The sequence below is a fragment of the Canis aureus genome, chromosome 5 (genome assembly GCF_053574225.1).
Source record: "Canis aureus isolate CA01 chromosome 5, VMU_Caureus_v.1.0, whole genome shotgun sequence".
NCBI classification, from domain to species: Eukaryota; Metazoa; Chordata; class Mammalia; order Carnivora; family Canidae; genus Canis; species Canis aureus.
This window is the reverse complement of record NC_135615.1, coordinates 37,240,952-37,260,705: the sequence shown is the minus strand read 5'-3', so window position 1 is coordinate 37,260,705 and position 19,754 is coordinate 37,240,952. Positions and strand designations below refer to the sequence as shown.

Below are 19,754 nucleotides of genomic sequence, written 5' to 3'. Positions count from 1 at the left end.
GAGACAGGCAGAGGGAGAAGCAGGCTCCATGCAGGGAGCCCGACATGGGACTCGATCCTGGGACTCCAGGATCACACCCTGTGCTGAAGGCAGCGCTAAACCACTGAGCCACCTGGACTGCCCTACAGGTGCCCTCTTTACTACCCATCACCTGTTTAGCCCATCTCCCACCCACCTCCCTCCACCCCAGAGTTTGTTCTCTATCATTAAGAGTCTCTAATGTTCTCTCATGGTTTGTTCCCCTCTCACCTTTTTTTTACCCCCTCCCATATGTTCATCTGTTTTGTTTCTTAAATTCCACATACGTGAAATCATGGGGTATTTCTTTCTTTGACTTATTTATTTTACTTAGCGTAATACACCCTAGCTCCATCCATATTGCAAATGGCAAGTTATCATTCTTTTTGATGGCTGAGTAATATTCGAGTGTGTGTGTGTCTGTGTGTCTCAAATATACACCACATCTACTTTATTTATCAGTCCATGGACATTTGGGCTCTTTCCATAATTTGGCTGTTGGTAATAATACTGCTATAAACATCAGGAGACATGTATCTCTTCAAATCCTTTGGGTAAAAAACTAGTAGTGCAATTGCTGGATCATAGGGTACCTCTATTTTTAATTTTTTGAGGAACCTCCATACTATTCTCCAGAGTGGCTGTACAGTTTGCATTCCCACTAACTGTAAGAGGGTTCCCCTTTTTTCTACATCCTCACCAACACCTGTTGTTTCTTATGTTGTTAATTTTAGCCATTCTGAGAGGTGTGAAGTGTTATCTCATTGTGGTTTTGATTTGTATTTCCCTGATGATGAGTGATACTGAGCATCTTTTTATGTGCCTGTTAGCCATCAGGATGTTGTCTATGGAAAAGTATCTATTCATGTCTTTAGCCTATTTCTTTACTGGATTATTTGTTTTTTTGGGGTGTTCAGTTTAATTTCTTTATAGACTTTGGATACTAACCCTTTATCAGATATGTTGTTTGCACATATCTTCTCTCCCATTCTGTAGGCTGCCTTTTAGATTTGTTGATTGTTTCCTTATATCCAAAAACTTTATATTTTGATGAGTGCCACTAGTTCATTTTTGTTTTTGTTTCCCTTTCCTCCAACAATGTGTCTGGTAAGAAGTTGATGCAGCCAAAGTCAAAAGGTTGCTGTGTTCTCTACAGTTTTGACGATATCCTTTCTCACATTTAGGTCTTTCATCCATTTTGAATTTATTTTTGTGGATAGTGTAAGAAAGCTGTCCGGATTCATTCTTCTGCATATTGCTGTCCAGTTTTCCCAGCACCATTTGTTGAAGAGACTATCTTTTCTCCATTGGATATTCTCTCCTGCTTTGTCGAAGATGAACTGACCATATAGTTTTGGATCCATTTCTGGGTTTTCTATTCTCTTCCATTGATCTACATGTCTCTTTGTCTCATGTGTCTCTTTTTGTCTCCATGACTGCAGCTTTGCAATATAGCTTGAAATCCAGAATGTGTGATACCTCTAGTTTTCTTTTCCTTTTTCAGGATTGCTTTGGCTATTTGGGATCTTTTGTGATTCCATACAGCTTTTAGAATTATTTGTTCTAGCTTTGTGAAAAGTGCTGGTGGTATTTTGAGGGGGATTGCATTAAATGTGTACATTGCCTTAGGTAATATAGGCGTTTTCACAATGTTTGTTCTTCTAATCTATGATCATGGAATATTTTTCAATTTCTTTGTGTCCTCTTCAGTTTCTTTCACAAGTGTTCTGTGGTTTTTAGAATACAGGTCTTTTATCACTTTGGTTAGGTTTATTGCTAGATATCTGTTTTTGGAGCAGTTGCAAAAGGGATTGATTCCTTGATTTCTTTTTCTGCTACTTTATTATTGGTGTGTGGAAATGCAACAGAGTTCTGCACATTGATTTTATATGCTGTGACTGCTGAATTCTTGAATTCTAGCAACTTTCTGGTGGAGTCTATTTTATTGATTTTTTTATAAAGCACCTTTTTCAGTCATTAGATTTTCTTTCTTGTGTTCATTTTTATTGATATGTGCTCTTAAATTCTTTATTTCCTTCCATTTGCTCTGGGTTTGTTTTGGTTTTTTTTTTCTAATTCTTTGAGGTAGAAAATTGGACTACTGACTTGAGTTTTCTTCTTTTCTAATGTAAACTTGGTGTGTCATTTTCACTGTCAGCATTGCTATAGCTGCATCCCATATGTTTCAATGTATTGTACTTTCATTTTCATTCAGTTCTGTGTATCTTAAAATTTTCTCTTGAGACTTTCTATCTGACTCACAAATTACTTAGAAGTGGTTCTTTAGTTTCCAAGTGTTTGGATATTTTCCTGTTATCTTTTGGTTATTGATTTGTAGTTTGATTCCATTATGGTTAGAGAACATACTCTGATTTCAATTCATTAAATCTATTGCAGTTTATTTTATGACCCAAGATACCATCTTTCTTGGTAAATGTCCAATGGACGCTTGAAAAAATTTTTTTTCTGCTCTTGATGGGTGAAATGTTTCATATACCTCAGTTAAACCTGTTGATGGAGTGTCACAGTCATTTGTTCTGTATCCTTGCTGATTTTCTGCCTACTAGTTCTACCCCTTACTGAGAGTAGAGAGGGTATTGATTTCTTGGAGTATTATTGTGGTTTGCTATGTCAGTTTCTCATTTCACCTGTATCCATTTTTGTTTCTTATATTGAGGGGGGCCCTATTGTTTGGTGCATACACATTTAGAATTGTTATGTCTTCCTAGTGGATTGATCCTTTAATCATTATGTAATGTTCCTCTTTGTTTTTTTTTTTTCCTTTCTCTTTGTATCTAATTATTTTATTTGCCCTAACTTCTACTTACCTGTAATTTATAGATGATGTTTTGTTTTTAATGTTTGCATGGTGTATCTTTTTTCAGCCTCTTAATTTCAACCTACTTCTATCTTTGTATTTGAAGTAAATTTATAGACAGCATATTGTTGGGTCTTTTATTAATCTACTTGTCCATTGTTTTATGTCCATCTGAGCCTGTCAGTATCACTGTCATCAAGGAATGCCAGGAGGTACTCATTTGTTCCCCCACTACCTGTAGCACAGGAAAATATGCAGGGAGACCCCACACATAGTTTCCTGACCAGACCCAGTGCTGTAGCTGAATGAACCCTTGTGGTTCTTAATGACCATAAGATGCACTTCAGCAATGGTTATCAGGGAACTTTGAAAAAATATTTATTGCTACAGGTCCTGGAGGATGCAGAACACACTTGGACTGTACAATGAAGTATCTGGTAGAGAGACAGAGAGAGAGACAGAGACCGAGAAAGGTAGCCCCCAGAGTTCTGCATATATTGGGGTCAAGGGTAGGGTACCAAGGGTTTTGCTGGTTTACTCTGTTGGTAAATTTAAAACATAAAAGCAAGAATTAAATTGCAGGAAGGAAAAAGTGGGGTCATTCAAACAATTATTTAGGTTACCTGGAGCTTTCTAAAAGGGAGACTTCATGGGTAGGTGGCCTGGCTCTCAAACTAGTTGTAGAGATGGCAATATGGAAATAGATGTCCTTGAAGTGGATGCCTCAGCAAGCAAAAAGTTAAAGCTAATTGTCAGGCACCTAACCTACAGCCAATCTCTGTTGTTGTATTTATATCATTTGTATTAAAGGTGATGATGGGCAGCCTGTGTGGCTCGCGTGGTTTAGCACCACCTTCAGCCCAGGGCCTGATCCTGGAGACCCGGGATCAAGTCCCACGTCAGGCTCCCTGCATGGAGCCTGCTTCTCCCTCTGCCTGTGTCTCTGCACCCCCCCTTTCTGTCTCTCTGTCTCTCATGAATAAATAAAATCTTTTTTTTTTTTTTTTTTTTTTTAATTAAAAAAGGTAACTACTGAATGTTAGGGCTTAAGTCTGCCATTGTGTTTTCAGTTTGCTTCCTCTATTTCTTTTTTCTTAATTTCCTATGGTTTCTTTGAATATTTTTAAAGATTCCATTTTGATTAACGTATAATACCTGATTGTATCACTTTGTATGGTTTGCTTGGGTTTTGCTCTAGGTATAACATTATGCATACATAATTTATCCTGGTGTGATGATACTGCTATTTTTACCAGTTCAAGTGAAGCATAGAAACTTTATTTTCATTTAGGTCCCTTTACTCTCCCCACTTTTTAAAACAGTTGTATTTCTTCTACATAAGGTTAGTTCATTTTGGTAGAGCTGATAAGGCTGTATTGTGGTGTCTGTCTTGATTGGAGAGGAGTTCCCAAAACTGGGGCAATGATTGATTGGGTTGAGGCTGGTGGCACAGGCAGTGAAGGAATTCACTGGAGGCAGAAGAGAGGTGAGAGAAGTTTATTGAATGTACTGCTAGGGAGCAACAGGATAACAGAGGAGAGGCTATCTGCCATGAGGTAGTGGGTGCAGGCTGTTTTTCAAGAGGGAAGGTGAGGAAATATGGCCGACATAGGGAATTCTCACTTTTTTGGTAGCTGTGTCTGGTTGTGGATAGCCCATGGGTTAGTGGATATTTTAAGGTGGGTCACCTGATGGGCCTGTCTGTATTCAGTCAGGGCGTCGCTGTGGGCTCTTTCTGCCTTCCATCGTTCCAGCCTGTGGTCTAAAAGCAGCCTCTCTACAGATGATTGTCTTTTCTCTGTAGCCCTCCTGAGTTACAGGTTCTTGTAGTTCTTCATTAGTCTAGTGGTTGTTGTGAATTACTGCATGGAATTACATCTTCCACAAAGGGACCTTTTCATCCCTTTCTTTCTTGTATATGTACCTTATATTTATTTTTATCTTATTGCCAAGCACGAAAGCTGAGTCTGTTTTTTAATCATCAGTAATGATTATGTATCTTTCTATTTTGCCAGTATAAAATGAGTGCTTTACTTTTCTTCTTCCCTTTTTCTTTTCTTTTTTCTTTTTTTTTTTTTAAGATTTTATTTATTTATTCATGAGAGACAGAGAGAGAGAGGCAGAGACACACAGGCAGAGGGAGAAACAGGCTCCATGCAGGAAGCCCGACCCGGGACTCAATCCCGGATCTCCAGGATCAGGCCCGGGGCTGAAGGTGGTGCTAAACCACTGAGCCATCCGGGCTGCCCTCTTCTTCCCTTTTTCTAAGTTTTTGTGATACAGTCTGGATGTTTTAACTCTCCATTTTAATCTGACCACCCATAATTTCCATTTTGTTATATGATCTGATCCGTCTTTAATACCTCTCTGACTTTTCCTCACCTCCCCCTCACTCCCTGCAGCCATAATGATCCTTTTGCTTTTCTTTGAGCTCACCAGGCATGCTCCTTTCTTGGGCCTTTGTATTCTTTGTGCCCTCTGCCCGAAATGAAATGAGTCCTCTTCTCCCTGAAGATACTCCCTTGGCTTGTGCTGTCTCTTCCTAAAAGGCCATTTTTGTTTTTGTTTTTTTTCTAAAAGATCTTTTTTCAGAAGTCATATTCTAAGACTTTCCCTCATCCCTCTAAAGTATAATCCATCCCCTATTAAAGCCCCATTTCTTCTCTACTTGATTTTTTCACAGAACTATGACTAGCTAATACAGTAATTTAAGTATTAACTGATTGTCTCTTTCTCTTGATTAGAATATGAGTTCCATGAAGACAGGAATCTATATCTGTTTTGTTCACAGTTATTTTTTAAAAAAATATTTTATTTATTTGCTTAAGAGAGAGAGCACAAGTGAGGGGAGGAGCAGAGATGGAGGGAGAGGAACAAGCAGACTCTGCCTTGAGCTTGGATCCCAAACCCCCACCCCAGGATCCTGTGATTGACCTGAGCCAAAACCAAGAGTCAGACACTCAACTGACCAAGCCACCCAGGCACTCCTCTGCTTTGTTCACAGTGCCCAGAATAACCAGGCACATACACATAGATTCTCGATAATAGGTGCTCAGTGTTTAGATAAGTACCTAATCTTCATGTATTTAAAATTTTCCTTCTTTAGATTGGGACTATCAGGCCAAAGGATGAGTGTTTTTAGTAGTTCTTGATACTTTTTGCCATGTAAATTTTTTGTTTGCTTTATTTCTTATTTGTACCAGGTAATACTTTTTGTATGATTTAAAATTCAAACAGTGTGAAGTTTGTGTTGAAAAGTATTCCTTCCGCTTCCATATTTAAGCACCTCATTCCTCCTCTCCTTAGAAGCAACTAGCTTTGTCCATTTTTGGACACTCCTTGGGGAGATATACCAATTGAGCCTCCTAAAAAGAGTTGATATCAGGTTATATTATAGGACAGAATATTGTACAATTCTGTCTGTCCAGAACATTCCTATTTCCCTTTCTATCTACCTCCCAATCCCCTTCAATAGCCAGTGTCAACCATTTTTTAGAGAATGTTCCTGTCATGCTAGTTGCTAAGAGAGTGAGATAATAAAATATTACTCTGTCTATGCTCTTGAAGTTCAAAATCTAGGTAGGATGGTAAAGTATACACACTTAAAAAGTAACAGAGGGTTGGGCCTCCTGGCTTGCTCAGTCAGTGGAGTGTGCAACTCTTGATCTCAGGGTTGTGAGTTCAAGCCCCATGTTGCATGTAGAGGTTCTTAAAAATAAAATCTTTTTTTTTTTTTTTTTAAGTAATAAGGGCACCCGAGTGACTCCATTGTTTTTGTTTTTGACTCAGTTTGTTAGGCATCTGACTCTTGGTTTCTGCTCAGGTCATGATCTCATAGGTCATGAGATTGAGTCCCACATCAGGCTCAGGGGAGTCTGTCAAGCAGATTTCCCTCTGCCCCTTACCCCACTTGCACGCACACAGGGCACACTCTCTTGCTCTCTAAAATAAACCTTTAAAACAAAGAAAAATTTCATAGAGAACTCCAGTTCATGATGGAGCTTGAAAGATAAATAGAATTTTTAATAGACACAAGAGGATAACATGGTGGAAGTCTCTAGTAACAGTTTGGCAAACTACATCCCTCAGGCTATTTCACTTGTATATTGTCTTTGCTCTCATGCTGTAGTGACAGAGTTGAGCAGTTGAAACAGATCATACGGTCTGCAAAACCTAAAATATTTACTGTCTGGTCCCTCAGAAGGCTCTGTGAGCAAATAATAGGATGTAGGTGGGAAAATGTTATTGATAACAGGTAAAGAAAGGAGAATAAGATGTTGACTATAGTTGGGGGGGTATCAGTAATAGAAGAGTGGAGGGCTAAAGCAAAGGAATACAATTAGGGAAACCATTGTTAAGAGGAAGTGAGGAGTCATTCCAGGCTAGTACAGTAGTTCAGTAAGGCTCAAATGTGGCTTGTCCATAATCATGCTTTTCTTTCTTTTTTTTTTTTTTAATCATGCTTTTCTAATCTTTTCTTTACTAGCCAAGAAGGATCAGGAAGGTGGAGAAGAAAAAAAATCTGTGCAAAAGAAAAAAGTAAAAGAGTTAAAGGTGTTGGATTCAAAGACGGCCCAGAATCTCTGTGAGTGACTCTGTGATTCCTAACTATTTGAAATGTTGAAGGGGTTCTTCTAAAAGCTTAATTTTGGTAGATCCAGGGTCCCTTGATTTGTTGAGTTCCTGATGTATGCCAGGCAATGTATAGGGAATTTCTAGTATCTTGTTTAATTCCTCAGTAGCACTGCAAGATTATTCCTTACCTTAAAACTAGATACAGCATTTAAGACTTTTAGGAATTTTAGGTAAGGAAAGACAGGTTTGGGATTTGAACCTCGGATTTTTTTTTTTAATTTCAAAGCCCTTACTGTTTCCATTGCATCCACAGAATATTGTAGCCACTGTGCATTTCTTTCTTTCTAACTTTCTTTTAAGTACTTCCTTCAAATACAGGCACTAGTTTGCCTTCACTTAAATCTAAAACAACTTTGTGGTTTAGAATAAATAATGTAAATCCTGTACTTCTCAAACTAGGATCAGACTCTCTTCTGCAAAATTGGTATAGGTAGTACTTACTTGATCAGGATGAATGTTGATTTTGTTTGTTTGTCTGTTGATCTCCTTTATATTGAGTAATAGAGATTTAAATATTTGCTCAACAAATATTTGAGGTTCTGCCATATTGCAGTCTCTGTTAGGCACGTATGAGACAGGTTTTCCAGAGATGAGAGGGTATATATTCCATAAAAACCCATTCACAATCTTGAAATGTGGCGGTTGTACCCATTTTTCAAAATGAGATTTAAGTTTAGATTTTGTGACTTGGCCAAGGTATACATACCCATAAGTAAAATCAGGGATAGAATGATAACAGTAAGCCTTTACATTATTCTTTGTTCTATAGTCCTAGATCATTGGCAACAAATACTACTAAATATTGTCTGTGGGTAAGTCCTTTTATGGAGACCAAAGTAATGTGAGATAGTTCTCAAGATTATCTCTGGGAATAGAAAACATGAGTAACTCCTATTTTAGAAAATGATACAAGACTGGGTAGTACATAGTTCTTTCCAGCTGGGTGATAACAACATAGAAAACACAACTCACAAAGAGAATTGAGATTTGTTTAGAGAGGAGGGATGGCCTAGGAGATGTGATTTAGTGATTCAGAAATTATTATTAAGTGCCTCTTATGTGCTAGGGACACTAAGCTGAATAAGTCATAGTCCCTGTTTTCAGGAAGCATGCATCTCATGGAGACAGAAAAGTAAATAACATAACCACGCAGACTAAGTGCTGTGATGGAGGTGTGCTAGGGTGCCGATGAAAGCACCAAGAAAGGGGCATCTGAATTGAATAGGGGGAATATTGGAGGGAGAATGGCATTCCAAAAGAGGTACTGCTTAAACTGAGTTGAAAGGACGATGAGTCATGAGTGAAGTGAAGGGTGAGGGCTGTTTTCATGCAGAGGGGTCAGCATGTATGAAGGCATAGATGCACGAAGTGACACTGTGCTGATGGAAAACTGCAAGTTGATGAGTACAGCTGAATAAAGGATGTATGTATGTGGGGGAGTGGTGACAAAAGCAGCTTTCAAGAAACCCATAGAAGCTAAATTATAGAGAATTCTGACAGGCTTAGGTTAAGAAGTATCTGTTATCCTGAAAGCTTTGGAATTTATTAAAAGGATTTTAATCTCAAAAATGAGTAATACGCCCTGTGTAACTTAGGGGAAGGCTACTTGAGCAGTGACTTTGAGGTTGGATTGCTAGGGTCCAGGAAGACTCCAGGCAGATAGATGAGTTATGTTCTTGCTTTAAACTAGGTGAGAGGTAATGAGGGCCTGAAACTAAAATGGTGAGAATGACTAGGAATGCAGAAGATACTAAGGAGATAGAAATGGAACTTAATGACTGGCTGAGGGGTGAGGGAGATGTTTTCCTTGGTTTACATCACTCTGTAGAGAGTGGTACCATTTATTAAAACAGGAAAATCCAGCCAGGAGCAAAATGCCTTTTGGGACAAGAATGGTGAGTACTAGACATGAATGAGAGGCAGCAGGGTGGTGGGTAGGAATGATTACTTATAGGATAGAATTTAAGGTACCTATGGGACTCTTCCAGAAGGATGAGTGTATTAGGCATTTGGGTGTAGGAATCAGGAGGAAGGTTTGGCTAGAGGTGGGAATTGAGGAGGTAGCATAGGAGTCATAGCTGAAGCCATGAGTTTGCTTTGAAGGCCACTAATATTTAAGGGGCAATAGAAGGAGGGCGGGCGGATAGAGAACTCAAAGACTGGAAAAGAGCAACAAGAAGAGTGGTATGGCATAGTCCTAAGAAGTGGGGGGTAGTCGGTAGTGTCAAACAAAGACGAAAGTGGTAAAATCAGGACAGGACAGGAATCCCTTGGATCTGATGTGAAGAAAGTGAGTAGCCTTAGCAAGAAAAATTTCAGTATAGCATGACTAAGAACAGAGGCTCTGGAATCCTTTAGTATTTAAATCCTGTTTCCAACCCTTACTGGCAGTGTGCCCTTGGATTTGAGTAGCTTAACTTTAAGTATTAGTTTCCTTTTCTGTCAAATGGGGCAAATAATACAGACATACAGGATATTATGAACAGGGTTAAATGAGATCACGTATGTAGATTATGTTTAAGGTACCGTGTGTGACATTTAATAAATAATTTTGGTCTTTTCATTAACTCTGGGGACAAGAAAATAGATGAGAGCTGTGGATGTGAAGAGAATAGACTTTGTATTTTTATTTTTTATTTATTTATTTTTTAAAGATTTTATTTATTTATTCATGAGAGACAGAGAGAGAAAGGCAGAGACACAGGCAGAGGGAGAAGCAGGCTCCATGCAGGGATCCTGACGTGGGACTCGATCCCGGGTCTCCAGGATCAGGCCCTGAGCTGAAGGTGGTGCTAAACTGCTGAGCTACCCGGGCTACCCAGACTTTTGTATTTTTAGAACGTTGTAGAGTGGTGGAAAGAAGTTGGTAATTAGAGAGGATTATCAGGTCAGGGTCTTTGGTTTTTTGTTTTTAAGATAGTAGAAACTTGATTATGTGTATATGCTGAAGGCCCTGGTCCTCAGGGCCACCTGTTCTATTGAAATAGAAGAAAAAGATAAGTACATGGGTATAGTTGCTGATAAGCTTACATAAATGTTGGCACAAGTTTTCTTCTGGATAATCCCAAATAGTCCTTACCCAAGCCTTTTCTGGCTTGGCTCTGGCTGAGAGCCCCCAGTGCATAAAAGAATGCTTAGGAAGTAATTTGACCAGTGGCTTCAAGTTTGTTTTTTTCTTCAGTGAAGAGGAACAAGATTTTTTTTTTTTAATCGGAAGTGGTGGGACATGAGGATACTTTGGAGGAGCTTCCAGGAGGGCCTAGCACAGAACAGGGATGCACAGAAGGACTGCTAGGCAGCACTGAGCCCTCCACTATCATTGGTGCCACTCCACATTGATGAACTGTGATCTACAGAGTCTTTGCCAGCAGGGTTCATCAACTCAGGTGCAAGGAGAGAGGTGACATGGCTGGACTGACCAGGAACTGGAAGGAGAAGGAAACAAGAATGGGAATAGTAGTAATAGAAATGTCAGTAATGGCTGAGATGGGACGAAGCTGTAGACTGTAGGCTCTGGGTGAATAGAGAAAGCAAAGTAGAACTTTGGAGAAAATGGAACGATTGGCGCTCACACCAGAGAAAGCGAGTGCTGCTTTGGTGAGGTTGAGGGGCCGTTGGTAGAGGCTAGTGAGTGAGAGAGCTGGGAAACAGAAAGTGTTTGTTGGGGAACAAGAGATGGCAATTTAAGAACCAGAGCATTTGAAGGCAGTGGCAGCTTTGAGGATAGAGTCATGGGAGTGGGGAACTGAAAATAGAGTGGGATGAGTATCTTGGATATGTCTAGATAGAGAAGATCAAAATCTTCCTGTGTAAGCGAAGGCCAGGAGCCACAGTGTTTGTAGAATGTGGTGCTTGGAGCAGTGTAGCTGGCGTGTGGGGTTTCATAAGAGAGGAAACTGGAGGGTGGGGATCTGAGACACCGGACTCCAGAACTTGGATTTTAACTACACAGGCAGTGGGGAGCTGGTGGAGGTTTCTAGAGTGACTTGAAATGAATACTCTTAGGCATATAGTCCAGCAGAGGTTTGTAGAATAGGCTGGAAGGGAGAGGAGAAAGAGAAGAATATGGCTTTGTGTCTCATTTTCCGGCAGCCATCTTTCTGGGTTCCTTTCGCATGGCCTATCAAGAGATTAAGAATGTCATCCTGGAGGTGAACGAGAGTGTTCTCACTGAGTCTATGATCCAGGTAAGGAGCAAGATTGTTCTGCAGGAGCTGGCTCTTGATGTCACAATACACAAGCCTCATCTGTTTAGAGGGTGAGGCCCTCTAGGACTGTAGCTTTACAGAATGCTGGCTTTGGGTAAGCGTCCATCTCTCCAGTGGTTGTGTTATTTCTGGTATTATTTTTCAAAAGTCCTGCCATCTTACTAGCTGCCTCTCAGCCAACCCCCCAGCCCCTACCCCATTTCCTTCTTTGTGGTCTTTGGGCAGAGTGGGAGACTGACAAGAGGCTCAAGCTGTCACATGACACAAAGGCATATGACACAGTCCCTTCTCTCTTTCAGAACCTCATTAAGCAAATGCCAGAGCCAGAGCAGTTAAAAATGCTTTCCGAACTGAAGGATGAATATGATGACCTAGCTGAGTCAGAGCAGTTTGGTGTGGTGGTGAGTAAGGCCTGTGGCAATAAGCTCTTCTCTGACTCTGTCGCCCGCTCCTTCTCCTGGAGCAGCCAGGGCACTTGTTCCTCCCCTCCTGTCTGTTTTGAACTTGTCTCTCTCTGCGCAGTACTCTGAACTCCCAGCCTCCCATACGAGACTCAAGCCTGTATGTTTCTCTTGATCTGCCCTCTCCCTGCTGGCTATCCTGGAACTGTTTGTCTTCCCCACCAGATGGGCACTGTGCCCCGCCTGCAGCCTCGCCTCAATGCCATCCTCTTCAAGCTACAGTTTAGTGAGCAAGTGGAGAATATTAAGCCAGAGATTGTTTCTGTGACTGCCGCATGTGAGGAATTACGTAAGAGTGAGAGCTTCTCTAGCCTTCTGGAGATCACCTTGCTCGTGGGAAACTATATGAATGCTGGCTCCAGAAATGCTGGTGCTTTTGGCTTCAACATCAGCTTCCTCTGTAAGGTGAGCCAGGTGGTTAGAGCAGAACAACAGAAGGGAAGGCAGCTGGCCTCTATGAGTACAGTGTGGCAAACTGCTATGGGCCTCAGGTCTTGGGCATGTTCAGACTAACAAGTTACTCCTCTTCTCCCTTCCACCCCGCCCCAGCTTCGAGACACCAAGTCCACAGATCAGAAGATGACATTGTTGCACTTCTTAGCTGAGTTGTGTGAGAATGACTATCCTGATGTCCTGAAGTTTCCAGATGAGCTTGCCCATGTGGAGAAAGCCAGCCGAGGTGGGGCAGGTTGGGGTGAAACTAGAAGGCTGTTCCAGGCCCCCAAAATCTCTGCATTAGGATGGAAATAAGACACAGTCTAGATCTTAGATAATTTTCAGTTCTGCCTATTTTAGGTGGGAATGGGAGAGGTGTAGGCCTGATGTCAAAGCCACAGAGGAGAGGATTATCAGGCAGAAGGGAGGTCTTCATGTATAGAACTGGAAAACACTTTTCCCTTCCGAGGGAAACACCAAACACTAAAAAAGAACTGTAAGAAAGGTAGGTGTTTTTAGTCTAGATCAGCAGTTCTTTTTATTCAGAAAGCATGGAATTTTAAAAAAAAAAAAAAAAAAAAGCATGGACTAGATTAACAAAAATCAGGCCTTACCATCCTGATCGAGGCACACAAAAAACAGCATTTAGTAGAAACGGGAACAGATTTCTGCCCTTCTGTATTTCTCTGTATAGCTCCTTCCTCCCAAACTCTGCTCTCTAAAATAAAGGAGACCAAGATCACAGGTTCTTATTAAATTAAATGAAGCCTCTCTTCTTGTGGAGGCTGTAGGTTTCAGTCATCAAGTAATTTATGTATGATTTAACTGGAAAGATAAAAACTGCAATGTGTGAAACATCTAAAGGAGAGAACGCCAGAGCTAAAGTCATGAGGTACAGCTCTGTGTGTACTGACGCTGTGCCTGGAAGAGCAGATGCTGATCGTCTTGGAACTGGAAATAAACTCTTGCTTTCTGTTTTTGTGTTTCCTTTAGTCTCTGCTGAAAACTTGCAAAAGAACCTAGATCAGATGAAGAAACAAATTTCTGATGTGGAACGTGATGTTCAGAATTTCCCAGCTGCCACAGATGAGAGAGACAAGTTTGTTGAAAAAATGACTATATCCTTTCTTACAAGGAGGGAATTGCATCCTAGGCAGGGAAAGAAAGCTTCCTAGGGGGAGGACAGCAGGATAGTTCTGGTGATAGACAGTTTTTTTCCTTCTTTAAAAATATAAAAAAAAAAACAAAAAAAAACCTCTTTTCATTAAATATATAGTTCTTGAAAGCATTCTCACTGTTGTGGTCAGGACGTCATGCAGCTAGACTCAAATTCCTTGCTGATCCCTGACTCTCTGTCCCATCTCCACCACACACACACACACACACACACACACACACACATTCTCTTCTCTTTCCCCTCTCAAAGGTAACCTCTGTGGCTGGGCTCCTGATTCTCAACTCATGAGTTTATTTTAAACAAAAACTGTGTTGGATTGCTTATTGCACATACTGTTTCTTAGCCCTGGCTCCACAGCAGGGTATGCAAAACCTCCTCTTCTGTAGGTGGACCATGGTTTATGGTTGACCATTCCCCTGTTTAGGGTATTTAGATTGCCTCTCGCTTTTGCTCTTACAAACACTGCTGTACTGCATATCTTCGGGTGTGGCAGTGTGCATCTCTGAGGGTTCCTCGGGGCTAGAGAAGTGGGTCTGCTTTCCAGCCCTGGGCCTTGACTCCCTGGCCGCACAGCTTTGTGAAGGACGCGCAGGAGCAGTATAACAAGCTGCGGATGATGCACTGCAACATGGAGACCCTCTATAAGGAGCTGGGAGAGTACTTCCTCTTTGACCCCAAGAAGGTGACTGTGGAAGAATTCTTCATGGATCTACACAACTTTAAGAATATGTTTATGGTGAGCCAGGGACTCCTGCCGATGGAATCTTTTGTGGACATTTCTCACTTTTCACGTTGGTTGGGTTCACAGGGTGGGTATTGGGTGCATGTATGTATAAGTGTATACACGCCCACGTGTTTTGTTGTGTTTCCCTCCACAGCAAGCAGTGAAGGAAAACCAGAAGCGGCGGGAGACAGAGGAAAAGATGCGGCGAGCGAAACTAGCCAAGGAGAAGGCAGAGAAGGAGCGGCTCGAGAAGCAACAGAAGAGAGAGCAACTCATAGACATGAATGCAGGTGAGAAGCAGACAAGGGCTAGGGCTTCTCTGCCTAGAATCTCGAGTCCAAAGACAACAGCTCATACCTGAGCTCAACTTCTGGCAAAAGATTGTGGGCAACCTTTTACCTCCAAGAGCCTGATGCTGCGCTTTGGCCTCACTCGGCTCCCCTGGATGCACATTCCAGTGCTCCGTGGTTGGCCCTTCTCCCTCTGCCAGCTCCTGTGTTATGTCTCATCTCCCCCAGTGGTTTTAGTATTACAGTAACATGTACTCTTCTGCCTGGCAAATATTCTTACAGCCTGTTTTTGTACCCTCTACTGAACCTTTCATTTTTTCCCCCAAAATGTTTTCCTGGCCTTGCTCCTTTTACTGGTAGCTTGCCCTCTCTTTCTGCTTCTTTTCAGTAAGTACTGTGTGCTCGATATCTCAGCACAGTTGTACATGCTGTGTACACACAATTGCGTGTACCTATCAGATTATAAAGGGATTGAACTTCCGGAGAAGGGGGCATGGGAGCTGGCCACTCTCTTCTTTCTTCAGCAGAATGTTTCACTACCAGAAGCATGTCTTTGTTGAAACATATGGGCTCAATTACTGGCCTTCTGTTTCCTGTCTCTGCTGCCTTCCTGCTGCTGATGCCGTGCACCCCCTCTGTCTGTTCCTTCTGTGGGGAGCAGAAATATAGCATACATGGTACATGGCACTGAGCTGATGCCACCCTTCTTGAACCCGAGGGACTAAGAGCCATCTAAGTAAATGGGTTCTTAAGGCTGCCAAGTCTGGCGAGAATCAAAGTGCTTTGCTGAGCACAAGAGGCCAGAGCTGTTCTAGCACCTCTTGCTCACAAGGATTTTCCTTTGGCAGCTCCTATTGTAGTAAGGTCAGCGACCCTGAAGGGGCTGAACAGCCTACATTTTTTCTTTATGTCACACTTTTCTGGGAAGCAGTCCCACAGTTGTTTAGTTCTATAGAAGCCACACATTTTGTTCTATGAATACTGTTCACATCAGGTATCCTTTACCTTCCCCCATTCTCTCTTGCTGGCCGGGGTTTGTCCCCAGGTACTGTTTGGGATGCATCAGGGAAAGGTGGAGTCCAGCTGACATGCAGGATGATGGCTGCACCCAGTCATCTGGTAGTACAACGAGACCTGACCCTGGCCCTGGTCCCCAAGGCAAGCAAATGAGGTCGGAATGTAGGTCAGCTGTACTAGTGATGTTCAGCCAGCAGGTGGCGCTGGGAGCAGTGAGCCCAACCCTGTAGCAAGCAGCCTGCAGGCTCCTTGGGATTTCAGTTTCAGATTTCAACACCCTGAGCTGTTGCCATGGAAACAGAGCCAGGCTGGAAGGAGGACTCTACGTTAACTCTTTATATTCCAGCCAAGATGCTTCTTGTACAGGCTGAGCTAGCTTCTGGAAGATGCAGCCACAAGGGGCAGTACTTAAGTAAAATTCAGTCTTGATGGGGGTGGGTCTCTTCTTTATCCTCAGCCCTGCTCTGAAACTGGAACCATGCTCTCCCTGACATGTTTATAGGAACTGGAGTGAAAGCAAGTAATATAGTAGCATATTAATTTCATAATCCCTGTCTGTGCTTAAACTGGAATTCGAATTGGGCAGTTGTACAATTTTCGGTGCTAGTCCCAGTTGGGATGGGAAGGAGGGTGCTGCAAGGAATTGGGATATTTCAGTGAAACTTTACTTTATCTGTTTGAAAGTCGTTGAAAGAAAAACATTGGCTATGAGGCTTGAGGTTGAACCTTCGGTCTGCTCTGAGCCCTCAGCCACCATGGGTGAGGGCAAAGCCAGGCAACAGTCATACACTTGGTATGGGGCTCAACGCTATATGCTGCTCAAGCTGAAGAGCTTACATCTCCATCTTTGTGACAGAGGGCGATGAGACCGGTGTGATGGACAGTCTTCTGGAAGCTCTACAGACAGGTGCAGCATTCCGCCGGAAAAGAGGACCCCGTCAGGGTAAGTAAGCAGATGGAGCCCAGCCTGAGTGTGGAAGGGGTGAGGTCTTGCTGCTCCTGGTCCTGCTTATTTTGGGCCGAAGAACAGGTAAAGATGCCCAGAGGGTTTAGGAACTTCCTCACAGTAGTCCCTGCATCAAGAGTGGGTTGTCCAGTCCTCTTCCTCCTATGTTAGAAAGCACTGACTTGGGGAACTAGGTTTTCAGGTACTGATAGCAGACCTATGACATCTGATAATTACTGCATTTCTCCCCATTCTTGAAGTAGAATCGTGGAACAAGTGAACCGTGGTGCAGGGCCCAGAGATTGGGGTGGATGTTTGCATGTATGAACATAAACTGAGCTAAATACAAAAGCGTACATTGGATGGAAGAAATAAGACGTCAGGAGCCCTTACCCTCAACTTCACAAGCAGAAAAGATCCAGAGAGGAGGTTAGGCATCATTATCCTCAGATGTAATAACATAGAGTAGCAATTCAATGGAAGAACTGTCTCTTTCCAAGAATTACTTTTTCCTTGGGTGCAGGTAGCCTGCACTACCTTTGTCTTCCCCATCTATTCCCCCACAACCTCCTCTCCCAACCCTCAGAAGATTTCAATGGATTAATTTGAGCCAGAGCCTCTAAGAATAATTATGGGGATAGGAGGACAAATGATCCAGACATTAGTGTGGGGAAGAATCAGTGGACAAGTTTCCTTGGAAGGAAGGAAGCACACAGTGGCCAAGAGACTAGTCAAGGAGAAGGTACTGTAGCCAACACTGTCCCTCAGGTGGGGTGGACCTGCACCATTGTGGCTGGTGAAGGCCCTTTTGTATTAGGAGTGATGGCTTCTTTCCTGGGTTGAAGGGTGGAAATAATAGAAAAGGTGGTCATGAAAGGTTTCTACTTTCAGGAGAGTGCAAGCTGTGTTCCCTGTTCCCTGGCTGGGCTATTCTGTAGGTCTGTTTGTTAAGAGCTTTAAGATTACTGGAAGGAGGAGTTGGGTAGCTTGCTTTGACCAGGGCTGAGCTGTTAACACAGAAGTATCTATAGGGCTTACAGTTACTGTCATTGCCTAGACAGGGGTCCTCAGGATCAAGGGTGGAAAGCATGCTCACCCACATCAGTTTAGTGTCCCAAAGGTTATGGTCTATTTCTGCCTATACTCTCAATTCCCAGAGGAAAATTGCCATATGCCTCCAGGAAATTCCGTATGCCTCCAGAACCTTCCCTAAATAGGAGAAACCTACTTACAAGTCTTCCCCATTTTCTGACATCTTCTTGACAACAGGCTGTGTAGTGGGAGGAGAGGTGGTTATGATGGGCTTAGAATTTCCTGGCATAGTGCGTTAAGTATTATAGATTGTTGTTTGGGTAGAGAGTGCAGCTAGTAGTATTTCTTTTGTTTAGAGACTCTTATGGGAATGTTTTCTACCCCCCATATGAGGTGATATGGCCTTCCATTAGGCATTTCTAGCCAAACGAAAGTTTATTGCATCTCACCATTCACTCTCTCAGCTAAATGCCAGCATGTATCAGACTGTTGGCGGGGAATTCCCTTTTTAAGCTTCTTCCTATGAAACTGTACTAGAATCCCAGATGCTTCCTGTATACAGACAGCCAGACATCAATGGCTTCCCTCTGCAGGGGAGGCCCCATTCTCTGCTTTTTCAAGTAGGAAACCAGGACTCACAGGCAGAGGAAGCAGGGATTTTATTGGAACATAACTTTTCAGCAGAGGATCTGAATTAGTCAAGGTGCTGTTTCTCAGTGCAAGGAGGAATAGGAGAGTGATACTAGGAGATACTGAAACAGAGAACTACATACTTTTTTAAATTGGTTCTATCCTATAACCTAATCTTTTTGGGCTCTGGGTTCACAGAACAGGGCTGAACATAATCTGGGAAAATCTCTCCACGGAGAACTTTCTGGTTACTCTGGTATGCTGCTTAGGTGGTACACTGACGTGCTGTGAAGTGATGTGGCCTCGCGCTAAACGAAGAGGCTCCATCACAGTAACATGCTAAGAGCATCGGACTAGGTAGAGATTGAAAGACCCAAAGTCATGTCTTAACTCTGATATTGCCTAGGGTACTCTAGACAAGTTTTGGGGACTCAGTTTCTTCATGAGTTGGACTAAAATGGTCTCCTGGGTCTTTTCCAACTTTAATAACTTTTTTTGTCCAGCAACAATAAGATTAAGAGAAGACCAGAAAGAGGCTGGACTCAGAAGGCCCCATTCTCAAACTATAGAGGCTGCGGGTTTTCCTTAGTGGCTGCTGGACTTAGCTCATCCACTCGTTGCTTGACCGTCTCTGACTGTTCCTCATAGCCAATTGCCTGGAGCCAAAAAACTGCAGCCCGAGCAAGCAGATCTGCCTCACAGCCCTCGGTCCCAGGCAGCTGGCTGTCCCTGCCTCAAAGACACTGGCCTTTTCCATAGGATTTAAAGGAATGTGTAAAAAAGGAAAAAAAAAAAGTCATCTGGGCTCTGGAAACCTGAGGGAGTTTAGACAGGGTACAGAGTAGTGTACAAAGAACCATTGAGGAGTTGGAAGAGGAGAGTTACTATCAGGGCTGGTTCATTAAAAGTGACATGTGAACTGCTCTGATCTGCAGGGTGTGGGAGAACAATGGTTCGAGTGTCAAAGAGAAGAATCCATGTGATTGTATCACAGCTACTATTTCAAGCTGATGATTGAGTCAGCGTGTGGTTTTAATGACTCAACTTTATTTCCATGTCTGAATTGCGGCCTCTTATATACCGGCCATCTGCTCACTGGGATAAAAAAGTCAAGGAAAGAAATTGGTCTTTTTCTTCCCTTCCTTCCCTCTAAGCTCCACCTACATTAACAGAACCTTCAAGTCTGGAGAGCCTCTAAAGACTGACCTCTGGTGACTAGCATTTGACCTCTGCACAGAGGGGTAGCAGTTAAGACCCAGATAAGCTCATGTGGCCCAGCTCCACAGAGCTGGCTAGCGCTTGAGCTAGAACTCTAGCCTCTTTTTGTGATTCCAAGTCCAGGGCTGTTTCCACTAAGCCTACT

General features: G+C 42.4%; 1 protein-coding gene across 1 annotated transcript in view; it reads left to right on the top strand.

The window, feature by feature from the left end:
* DIAPH1 (diaphanous related formin 1) overlaps positions 1-19,754 on the top strand; it is a 98,089-nt gene that overhangs the window by 73,009 nt on the left and 5,326 nt on the right. The window contains exons 18-26 of the mRNA XM_077897611.1: positions 7,323-7,421; positions 11,564-11,658; positions 11,979-12,080; positions 12,306-12,545; positions 12,690-12,819; positions 13,569-13,693; positions 14,324-14,488; positions 14,631-14,766; positions 16,640-16,726. Coding sequence (XP_077753737.1) covers positions 7,323-7,421; positions 11,564-11,658; positions 11,979-12,080; positions 12,306-12,545; positions 12,690-12,819; positions 13,569-13,693; positions 14,324-14,488; positions 14,631-14,766; positions 16,640-16,726 — 1,179 coding nt within the window. The remainder of the gene's footprint in view (positions 1-7,322; positions 7,422-11,563; positions 11,659-11,978; positions 12,081-12,305; positions 12,546-12,689; positions 12,820-13,568; positions 13,694-14,323; positions 14,489-14,630; positions 14,767-16,639; positions 16,727-19,754) is intronic.